This window comes from Peromyscus leucopus, chromosome 10, assembly GCF_004664715.2.
Source record: "Peromyscus leucopus breed LL Stock chromosome 10, UCI_PerLeu_2.1, whole genome shotgun sequence".
NCBI classification, from domain to species: domain Eukaryota; kingdom Metazoa; phylum Chordata; class Mammalia; order Rodentia; family Cricetidae; genus Peromyscus; species Peromyscus leucopus.
Window position 1 is genome coordinate 8,354,562 of NC_051071.1, and position 12,197 is coordinate 8,366,758.

At 39.4% G+C, this 12,197-nt stretch overlaps 1 protein-coding gene across 5 annotated transcripts in view; it reads left to right on the forward strand.

Annotated features, from left to right (window-relative positions):
- Nucleotides 1-12,197, forward strand: part of Vrk2 (VRK serine/threonine kinase 2) — a 131,607-nt gene that overhangs the window by 99,276 nt on the left and 20,134 nt on the right. For all 5 annotated transcript variants that reach the window (XM_028895021.2, XM_037208919.1, XM_028895020.2 and 2 more), the window contains exons 8-9: nucleotides 1,481-1,613; nucleotides 10,539-10,659. In XM_028895021.2, the coding sequence (XP_028750854.1) occupies nucleotides 1,481-1,613; nucleotides 10,539-10,659 (254 nt within the window). The remainder of the gene's footprint in view (nucleotides 1-1,480; nucleotides 1,614-10,538; nucleotides 10,660-12,197) is intronic.

The window sequence follows — 12,197 nt, forward strand, 5'->3', positions numbered from 1 at the left end:
CACAGAAATGTGTGTTCAAAACAGTTCTCCATAGTACATAGGGTGTCCTATGTCCTTAAAGTCACGCCCTCTCCAAAGTAATCTGAGGAAAATGTCCCTTGTCAATCACTACCTGATTCTAACAGTCTGTGTTTCTGCTTGGAGAACCTGCTCAAAGTCAGAGTGGCTGCCAGGGACAGTGGTGATGAGTTGAGCCACTGTGAAAGTCCAACAGACACCCCTTGATCCTCTCTCCATTCTTTTTTTTTTTTGTGTGCTTTTTTTTTTCAAAAACATACTTCATATTTCCTCTTTTATTATATAAATATCAGTTTAACCTTTTACTATAAGAATATAAACGTTTTAAGAGGATCTTTGTTATTACTTATACAAATTCACAAACAGTACAATTAATTGATAAAGGTCTCTGGGTTTCTCCATGGTCTCTCATGTTGCTGTGGAGGACTCTAAAAAAATAAACAAAATATCCAACAAAAATATACATCCTACTCAAAAGCTATTTTTTTAAGCCACAGTCCCAACCCCCCACCAAAATAAAGCCATCTATTCCTCCATTTAGAACAAAAGCTTTTCAGACCCACAAGCTCCCATTTTATGAACAGAACAGATAAGACGTGAAGTTCAGTCTCCTCCCTTTCACATTACAGCCCCAGGCTCTCTGCAGGCCGAAGCTGAGCTCTACTCCCGACAGGAAGCCTCACCATGTAACCTTTTTGTCCTCCCTCCATTCTTAAGCACAAGCCGTGGATGAGGATTTTGGGGTTGGCTCTTTATTTCTTTTTTTTCTGTTTGAGTTATTACGCCCGACAGTCTGCTCACTATGTTTAAACTTCCTGCCAGTGGAGACTTACCATGTTCAAACTTAAAAAACGTTTCTCTCCTCAGTTCTGCCTTCTGTACTTAACACAGTTTAAGTTTCAGGAAAGGGTTTCTTAAAAGGCAGAGCTTTATAATGTATGTGACAGCAGATGAAGAAAGTACACCTAGATGTCTGCCTGAGGAGAAGGCAGTTAGGAATGAGGTTGAGCCCATGATGAAGCAAGGATTTAAGTAAGAAAGTTGGTTGTCCTGGTTCCTAGTACGTATTTTATCCACCATTCGGTGTAGTGAAACATTGATCTGAGGTCTGAGGTTTCTCTTAACTTTCAAGTTCCTTTTTAAAATTTGTAATTCATTTGTTATTTTGTGGTGTGTGTGTGTGTGTGTGTGTGTGTGTGTGTGTGTGTGTGTGCGCGCGCGTGCGCGCGCGCGCGCGCGCTTGTACCACAGTGCATGTGGCGGTCAGGAGGACTTGGTTCTGTCCTTCCACTGTCTGGGTTACAGGTGGGTCCCAGACACTGGACTCGGGTGTCAGGCTTGGTTCCTCTACCCACCCAGCTGCCTCACTTGCACACAACTCACAAGTCTCTTAAGACATAACTCTAAAGGCCATGTTTTTAGAAGACGAAGCATTACTCATTGGCCTCTCCATCTTTTCCAGGTTTATCTTGCAGACTATGGACTTTGCTACAGATACTGTCCCAATGGGAACCACAAACAGTATCAGGAAAATCCCAGGAAGGGCCATAATGGAACAATAGAGTTTACAAGCTTGGATGCCCACAGAGGAGTAGGTAGGTCTCTCTCTTTTTTTTTTTTTTTTTTTTTGGTTTTTTCGAGACAGGGTTTCTCTGTGTAGCTTTGCACCTTTCCTGGGACTCACTTGGTAGCCCAGGCTGGCCTCGAACTCACAGAGATCCGCCTGGCTCTGCCTCCCGAGTGCTGGGATTAAAGGCGTGCGCTACCACCGCCCGGCTTGGTCTCTCTTTTCTCGTGCACATTTTTATCTCAGAAGGACGGTTGAGTTGAGAGTGCTGAAGCTACAGGAGATGACTGTTGTGTGCTCAGGCTGAAGGGTGAGCGCTCTGGCGACATTTTTGTGGAAAGTAGTAAATTCCTGTTATCCCAGTGAATATCTGGCAGAAACCAGAAACCATGTGACTAGACAGGAGCAAAGCCTGACCTTCATTAGGCTGAAAAGTCACAGGTCTGTATGTGAGGCTGCTGGGCAGTGCTGAGGGAACATCAGAATCAGTGGCAGTCACGTGCTATCCTGTTAGCATTGTGTCCTTCTCAGGGCCTTGAAAGAGATCTTCTCTCCACAGCAGCAGTATCTTCTGAACCCCCAAAGTGTTAACTTGGGAAATCTCTTCCAGGCGCCTTTCATAGATCTTACTTATTTAAACTCACTTTGATGGTATTGGAAACACATTTGCAGGTAAATTACATACATAGCCCTTTTATTGGATATTGATTGTACTGCCTTGCATTCCAAGGCAGACTTAATTCAACAATTCCCTAATTAGTTAAAGTCATAACCTATGTCTTGTATTCATTTACCATTAATTAAACCTTAGCTGTTTATTACTCTGCAGTCCAAATCCAATAGCCGACCCAGAAAGCCATGGAAAAGGAAGTAGGAGGTCAATATTGAAAAGCTATGGTGCTGAGTCCCGCTGATGGCCGCGTTGCTCACAATCAATACACCCAGTGCAACTGTACTTTCTTAGTTGCTCTGTCAGCGAGACAAAAAGTCAATTCTAATGTTATGCTAGCGAAAAAAATGGCGATTATTAAAAAACTTTGGCTTTCAAAATTATATTCTTTGCAAACTTTGTTTATAAAAGCGGTGTCAGACATAGTAAAGCAAACATAGGTTTTAAACATCTCTGAAAGAGATACATCTTCACTGAGTGTCAGCAAGGCATTTGCACTGGTAATGGCTGTCAGACTGTTACCCTAAGCTAATACTTTCCAACGAGTTTTACTTGGTTCAAACAACTGTATATTATTGCCTTTTCTATTAAAAGGACCATTGACCATGTAATGCAGAGGGTGTTGATCATTTTCTGGAGCAATTAAAATCCACAGTCTTTTAAGGAAGGCCATCAAGAAGGTGGAGCAGTGTGTTGACCATGTGTCATCTTCTTTAGGAAGATTGTTAGAGGATAGTTTCTGAAATGAAGACCACTTTTTATACTCTGGAACAGAGGGAAAGCATTCAGAACGTGTCTTTGTCAAGTCTATTTTTCGTAGAAAAGTAATGATTAGTGTTGTGTAGTTTTCCATCATTTATATTGTTAATGATGTAGTTAACACTTGAAGGTATAATGTGACATGGCCTTGATTAAATTAGGAAATAGGAAAATAAAATGCTGATTGACAGTGGTGCTTTTTAAAATAATTTATTTAGATTTATTTATTTTCTGTATATGAGTGTTTGACCTGCATATATCTATGTGTACCAGGTGCATGTCAAGCAAGGTCAGAAAAGAGCATAGGATTCCCTGGAACTGGAGGTTTCAATGGCTATGAACTATCATGTGGGTGCTAGGAACTGAACCTATGTCCTCCGCAAGAGCAGCAAGTGATCTTAACCACTAAGTCATCTCTCTGGCCCAGATAGTGGTGCATTCTAACTTTACTTTCATTTTCAATGAGCCAAAGAATGCTTGCCAGACTGACTTTGTGATGTAGAATAGAATTTTCAGAGACACGAAAGTACTCCTTACCTGGTGTTGTGCCTGGAATTCCCCACACAGATTCTTAGGCATCATTAATATACTAATGCTGAGTCAGTTGAAGGCACAGCTTAACTGTAGGAGGGGTGAGAAGAGTCACATGTTGTTTGGACCAAAGCTCAGACAGCAATATTTCTGAAAGCCTTCTTTAATTAATTCTGCATGGTATTTGTGTGTGTATGTGTTCTCTTCATGAAATATTTAATCCAATTTCTATTTAGAACTCAACTTAAACTTCTTCCTCTTCCCAGTTATAGTATGCACTGATTGAGATACTGGGTAGATTTTCCCATTCTGGATCTTGGGGAGAAGACTGGGCTGAATGTGATTGTAGGAAAGAATGTTCAGGAGGGCAGGTGAACTATCGTGATGTTTGCAGGGAAGTCTTGTGGTTTTGTGTTTGAGTATTAGTTTAATCACAGGTGGCTCAGCTTTCCTGTAAAATAGTGGATTCCTTTCATGTATTTTGCATATTAACATCTATATAAATACATATATGTATGCCCACATATATCTACCTATATATTTGGACATATATACATGTATTTGCTAAATACATGTGTTATTTGTTCTGGTATAAAACTGGAAGATTGGATATTTCCACTGTGTTTGAACAGTGTTTGTTCCTAATATTGTCCATTGAAATTTGCAAAATTAAGCATTTCAGCTCAGAATTTTGTTAGAAATGAACTAATCAGCAGGCGGTGGTGGCGTATGCCTCTAATCCCAGTACTCGGGAGGCTGAGCCTGGTGGATCTTGGTGAGTTCAAGGCCAGCCTGGTCTACAGAGCAAGATCCAGGACAGGCACCAAAACTACATGGAGAAACCCTGTCTCAAAGAAACCGGAAAAAAAAAAAAAAAGAAGAGGAAAGAAAAAAGAAAAGAAAAAAGAAAAGAAATGAACTAATCATTTAACCATATTTAGAAATCAGAATAAAAGGGCTCAAATTCTATATGTAAATGAAGAAAATCAGATTCATAAATATTCATGTTAACTATTAGTACAGTTACTGTGTGACTTAATATCCAAAAAATCTCCCTAGTGAAGTCCAGGAGAGAAAACAATGCAAAAGAAAGCAGTGAGAGGCAGGTGCCATTTAGTTCTCCTACCTACACGGTTTCCAATTCAGAGTCGTGAGAGGGAGTAGGTGCAAGGGAAGAAGAGACCAGCCTTTCTACTAGGTAGCTCATTAAACCAAAAGAGATGGAAGGACAAACGGACAGATGGAAAGATGGTGATTCCTGGAAGTGCTGTGGATGGCATGACTTCAACATGGCAGTTGTTCTTCCAGACTCAAGACTCTGTAACCTAAGGGAAGTTTCTGCTACTGACTTTGCTTCATCAGTATAAAACTGGAGCAAGGGTGGTAAATGTAGTTCTTCATTATTAATTTTTCCTCCATCAAAACTAGCATCTACGAGCACTGACATACTTTGTTCTTGTTGCAAGATAATTAAAGAGAATTATATGTGTGTCAAATACACTGTTTAAAAATTTGTTGCATTCTTAGTAATGTTAAGAAGCAATATTTGGATCAATGAGTGCTATGGATTTTTGTAGATTTCTCTACTCACTGAGGCATGCAGTCAATACCTAATTTCTCTAGAGACAGACGGCATTGAACAGGCGGAGCTTTCTTAAACACATCAGACCTGAGCACTGGGTATATAATACCTGTTTTAATCTGACATCATTGATGACCATAAAATAGAATATCTAAATTGCATTTTAAATGTCTGTTTGCTTATAGTGTCAAAGAAAAAAAATATATTGCGTACTTGAAAAAATATTGCCATGTGCTGCAGCACATGGAATCCAAGTCTTGTATTACTTCTTGCATGGTTTTTATTTCATTTTGGGATTCCAACTTACAAAATATATTTGAAGGAAATTGAGAATGTGTTTTCATGCTACTGAACTGGGAAGATGATGCGGGTGACACAGCTTATATTCTACAACAAAGTCAGCAGAACAAACACCCTTTTCTGTTACAGGATATTAAGCAATACCATTAAATATTGAATTAAATACCATTAAGTATTTCCCAAGGAGTAAGAATACTATACTGTTAACCTCTTCTTTTTAGGTAAAATTGAATGCTGTACATAGCCTTTGTCTAACATAAAGCCAAGGAAGGCATTGTGTCTATGTGACATATGGCCTTTTGTTTTACATTTGATTTTTTTTATTACATTTATTTTGGGTGGGTGGGAGTACTGTAGCACATGTGTAGAAGTCAGAGGACAGTTTGTGGGATTTTATTCTTTCCTTCTACCATGTGGGTGCCGGGGATCAGACTCAGCTCTCAAACTTAGTGGTGAGACCTTTTATTCACTGAGCCATCTCATTCACATACCTCTTTTACATTTACACATTTAAGTCATATTCCTTGACTTTTTAATTGAATTGTTTTGTTAGGAATATACAGTGCACAGAGCCTAAATGTAAAGTCTCTTTGCTCTATTGAATAAGTTTTCCTAATAGCTCTACATTAATCATTTATACACACACAACACACACACACACACACACACACACACACACAAATCAGGGATTAGGATATAGAAGATACTAAAAAGAGAAAAAGCAAAACTAGATTTCTTGTTTATTTGAAACATGATACTTAGCATTCCACTCTCCTACTACCCCTTGAAATTATACTAAGTGATAGTATATTAGTCAGACTTTGCTTTGTGACAGAACACTTGAGATAATTCTGTAGAGGATAGATTTGTGTTAGTTCACAGACTTAAACGTCCCACTCCGTGGTCTTCAGCTTCATCGATGCCTTCCGAAGCTGAACATCGTGGCAGTGGGGTCACTTGGAAGAGGCACCCCAGCATGGCAAACAGTGAGCAGGAAAGGGGCGCTGAGAAAGGAGGAGCAGACGGCACAGCCCCAGGAACTCTTTCCTTCGGCACACCTATGCGCCACTCCCACCCACTGCCAGTATGGCCACTGTCTTATTGATTCATCTGAGGAGGAAAGCCCAGAGCTCCTGGAGTCTGCCACGGAGCCCCACTGCATAAGTCTATGGTAGACATGTCATACTCAGGCCTTAACAGGAGCCACTGTAGTATTTTCTTGCTCTTTGTACATCTGAGTTGACAAAATATTCACCAACACAGTAGCCAGTTGGAAACCTAAGAATAAAGTATAAATTTTTCCTGCCGTTAGTCACCGCCCCCCTTTCAGGTGAGCCTCTTGTTCAGACATTTCTACTTTCATAATTTCTAATAACATATAGTGATATGTTAGGCATTTATATCCTGTCTACTGGAAACAAGTGTTTTCATGTTTGCTTTCTTTCCTACCAAATCCTGTGTCTTCTTCACCCTCCATAATATATAAGAAAGGAAACTAAATAGGAAGCGTACCTGCACTGACAGATGCATATGGAGTTAGAACACTTTCCTATTCTTTCCTTTGGTGAGTTGGTGCAGTTAATTATCCTAATTTATCTTTAGAGTGCAGGCTAGCTCTCTAGTGTGACCTTCTGTTGATCTTATTCCAGTTTAGATGGACCATTGCTACTTTATAAATAAATAAATATTTAATAGAAGCCCTTTTCTCATAATGGGATGATATAGAGGTAGCTTTTTGGGAAGGATGGTCACAAGGAGAATTTTGTCAGTGATTCAGCAAAGATCAGAATCTACTACTTATTTATTTATTCCACAAGCAAGTAACTTTGTGTTGTGTGTTTTGTATTTTAAGTCAAAATGCCTGCACCATATAGCTCCTCCCATAACTAAAAGTAGTGAGATAAGGTCAATTGGATGACTTTAAAACTGATGGTGGAGGTGGTCATTAGCCTGAGGGTGTGCTTTCTTCGTGCTGAACAACGCAGCTCACTGTTGCCCTGTCAGTTCTTGCTCTCTGAAATGAAGCAGGGTATTTAACCTTTTCAGCCTCTGTTTTCTTATGTGCCAATATGATTAGTAATACTGACACTGTTGGAATGATTAAAAAGTAATAATACAGGACTACAGCACATGGTACAGTAGCTGCTCTCCATAAATCACATAAGTTCTTTTACTTTAATTTTCAGTTCTAGTGTCAGCTATTTCTGGAATCTGTTTTTTTTTTTTTTCTGAAATAGAAGTTGAGCCCCACCTGTGCCTATTTTTTATTATTGTTATGCTTGGCAATACTTTATCATTTTGAAATGTTGAACAATTGCAAACAACACACTCTCAGTGAAAAGAGTAATTTGCCTTGCTCCGTGCTAGTAAGCACAATAAAATTAGATGCTAAATAGTATTTGGAAACTAATTTAAGAAAGTTTAGAGGAAAATGCTTGATAACAAAATTTCCAACAGAAAGTAAAAGTCTGAGTTGTTGTGTATCTCTATGAAGACCTATAAATAATGATAATATTGATTATGAAATGCAACTGAGAACCTCATATATTACAGTGAATTATGCAAACATGTTTTCAAGAGAGAATAAACCACAATATTTTGTCTCCCCAAAAGAATCCAGTGTGTTACAGATGGTAGACTGTCTGCACATTGAACTACAGAGTTCAGCATTGAAGAGGTGTGGCTGGAACTCACCCTTGCTGTATGAATTCCTACTCTGGAACTCTGAACATTTCTTGGTTCAATTAGCATTTTCTGATGAATTTGGAAATTTGTAATGAAATAATCAGCTTTAAGGTTAAAAATATTTTCAGACATTTATTTATTTTTATTTTTTGTGAATGAGTGTTTCACCTCCAGGCATGTATGTGTGCCATGTGCATGCCTGGTGCCCATGGCTGCCAGAAGATGGCGATAAATCACCTGGAACTGGTTACAGATGTTTGTGAGCCACCACAGAGATGCTGGGAACCAAGCCTGGGTCCTCTGCCACAGTAGCAAGTGGTCTTAACGTCTTAATTATTGTTTTTGAATTAACAATTATTACATTTACTCCTCTCTGTATGGTAGCCAGAAAGTGGACATGACAATTATAGATTGAAAGAGTTTAATTTCCCCAAAACAAGTCAAACATTTTGTCTCTCTGGGACTGATTTTCAGTCAGAGAAACAGACTTAGAAACATTTTTGATGCTTTTATTATACTTCTTAGGCTAGGAAAATATAATCATTCTTTTTAACATTCCAAGTGTTTTTGTAGGACTCAGTGAGAAGACTGTAAAATGTTTGCTTAACCACACCCACTAATGTAGTGCATATAGGGAAAGATTGGAAATGCGATAATATATTTAATTAGATAATAGAGAAGTGAACTCAACTTAAAAAGGCCTATTTTACATGAAGACCAGTTTATGAAATATTTGTTTCAGAAATCTAAATGACATGTCAGTATTTGCAGCTTTCTATCAGTCCCTCCGCTGGAGTGTGGCTGGAGTCACTGGGAAGGTGCATTCTACACTAATTCATACTGGATTTTAGCCCTCCTTTTGTGTAGGGAAAATAAGTGTCAGAATATCATCTTTTGAGCATTTAAAGGATGGGAATTTTTTAATTGATAGTAATCAGGAATTCCTGTACACATCTGAACACATCTGTACACAAGGAACAGATTCTTGTGTACAGAATAATAATAATAATAATTCTGTTATTAATGGGAGATTTATCACCAAGGAAATCCTTGCAGAGCAGCATGGTAGCAACTGTTTTTATTTTAATACTAGAGTCAAGTCCTGCATTAGGACATTGTTGAGGCCTGTGCAGCAGATAAACAGCACCCATGGGCCTGGCCCTCCACTGTATTGAAGGGGTTTTAATAACCCAGTATGTGTAGGAGTAATTGTACACTCTGCTTTTATAACAACTTAGGTATGGTGACCCAGAGTAACTACAGTGAGGTGGCACCATTGTTCTCAGTGAATGGATTCATAAATTAAAGACCTAGTTCATTCACTCACTGACTTTTCAGAGTTTATTTAATGAATGACAATGAAATAGCATACCTGTTTACAGTAGGCTTTAACAACCCCATATTGCTCAGGATATTATATATCCCTATACAGATGAACATTCAAGTAGTAGAATAAATATAAATACCAGCTTATTATTTTTATAATAGCTTGGAATGCTTGTAAAATGATTTTATTTCATGGGTATTCACTAAGTGTGCTAGTTATTAATTCAGTAACTCATTAGCAGGTGTCAGTTGTATTTAACAATTCTTAGATCTCGTTGTCTTTTTACATAAGGTACTCGAGGAAAGTGTGTCAAGTTGAGATGAAATTCGTCCACAGAGTTTAGCGCTTGATATACATCATATTTACTGAGGTCTGAGTATGTTCTTTTAATGGTTTAAGAAAAGCCATCTTACTTGAAGTCTGTTTGGCTTCGGAACTTCCTTCTCCGCCATCCCCTCCGCACCACACCCGCTCCGTGCTCCCTCGCCTCTGGCTTTCCTAGTCATCTGGAGGTGATGTGTGGAGCACTGTGGAGCTGTGTGCCCACAGTCACTGCACTTCCCACTGATGAAGGTCTTCACGGCCTGGTTTTGAAGACTGCACACTAGATGGCAGCTTTGTCACACTCTTCCGACTTCAGATGCGACCACTGCTGTGACGGAGTAGGAAAGGCCTTCAGCGTGTAGTCTGCACTCAGAGGGTCTCTGCATGACCGAGGCAGACCCCATGGACTTCCTGGAACATGTGTTAGCAATTTAGCTGCAGACATTTATTTCTTTGTTTTACTGTTTGGCTCTTTGAGAAAGTGTTGGTGCTGGGTTATGGGTTGTCTGGATCATGTCAGAGGCCATGGGATCAAGTTCATGTGACAGGCTAGACGACGGCAAGATGAAGTTGGAGGAGGTGAGGAAGCTGACCCTTACTTCAGCACGAGTCCTGCCTGTCTATGGACTGAGGCCAGACGCCCAGACGGTTAACTTCACTCCAGCTGAGTAAACACGACACTTTGCCCATTTGGTTTTTTCATATTTCGTCAATGGGAGCTCACTCAGAGATTTCTCTATTTCTCACGAACTTTTTTATCCTCCCTTTTTTGCAGCCCCTTCCAGAAGAAGCGACGTTGAGATCCTTGGTTACTGCATGCTGCACTGGCTATGTGGGAAGCTACCTTGGGACACAAACCTGGAGGACCCTGTGGCTGTCCAGACTGCTAAAACCAAGTAGGGATTCTCAAATATCCCATCCCTTCATGCAGCAGGTCTGAGAGAGGTCATGGAGGGGAGTGGACATGCCAGACAAAACTGCCCCTCCACCACCATGACAAAACAAATATCAGTAGTTTGAAAACTATTGTTTAAAAAAAAAAATCGGAACCGACATAAACTCCATTAGGGCAGCACTGAAAAATTATAAAGTATAGAAAATTTTACAGTGCAAATACAAAATAAAATCTCTCTTTCTGGACATGCTATTTTCTAGCACTTAGATCCTAGGTGGTGGTGTTTATGAGATGGACTGTTTTCCAGTGAGTGTGGTACCTGGGTATGGAAGTGCTCTCTTCTTGATGTGGTTGATCTCAGCCATGCAGAGCAGCATGCAGAGCAGTGGGTGAGGCAGGAGAGGAGGGCCTGCATTTCTCAGGTGAGCAAAGCATACCTCACATTCCTGCCCCAGAAGACCCTTGAGGTAGAAACAAAGAAAACATTTAAGTGAGCTAGTTATATGAAATACTAGGTAGCTGCATAAACCTTTCTAATATTCTACATTCAAAGTTTTTACCTCAACCCTGTTAGCACAAGGAGGTCAGTTTTAGAACAGTGTTTGTTTTACAATTCTCTCACTGGTCAGCTGGGTTCCGGGCACTGAGTACCTTTCCCTCACATGCTAAGATAGGTGGAGATAGTTATCCAGGGAGAGACTGCTCTTGTACCGAGGGAGTAGAGTTTTAGGAAAATAAACAATGAAAATGAACACATTTCACACACAGAGGTACAACTCAGCCATATAAGTCAATCTTATTCAAAAATTTTTTAGACTGCGTCTCACTCTGTATTCCAAGATGGTCTCAAACTCATGATCTTTCTGCCTCGGCCTCCCAAGTGCTGGGATTGGAGGTGTGCATCCCCACACCTGGATCCACCTTAGTATCAGTGCTCAAGGTAGGAAGTGAAGACTAAAGGTTGGAAATGACAGATGTTTACAAACTGACATGTGCAATAGTTGCCCTTGGAATCTTGACCACCATCGTCCCTGACACACTTGTGCAAGTCAGAGTTGGGGCTTTCTGATGAGTTTGTCCATGTCAGTCTTGGTCTATCTGGCATGCTCTACACTTCCCACCAAGTCAACCCGTAGGTATCAACACTCAGAAGCAGCCCTGGTATACAGTATGTCAGCTCAGTTTATCTAGTTTAAGTAGTGTATTTCAATTAAAGGCTAGCATTTTAATTCTTATGATCATTGGCAGGCTTTCTTTTAATAAGACTTATGACTGCCTTATTTTAGTCTTGTATCAACATGTATACATATATGCCTTCATTTTAATAATTAGTATGTCTACATATGTATTCATGTATAATAAAATAGTACTGTGTAAAATATAGGGTTTTAATAAGTTAAACATTACCTCTACGTTACGTATTTTATTATCTTCATTTTTATTTGATTAGCAATATAAATACAAACATTAGTAAAACCAATATATTATGTGTCAAAGCTTAGAACATTTCAGATTTCTTATGTAACACATGGTACTTTA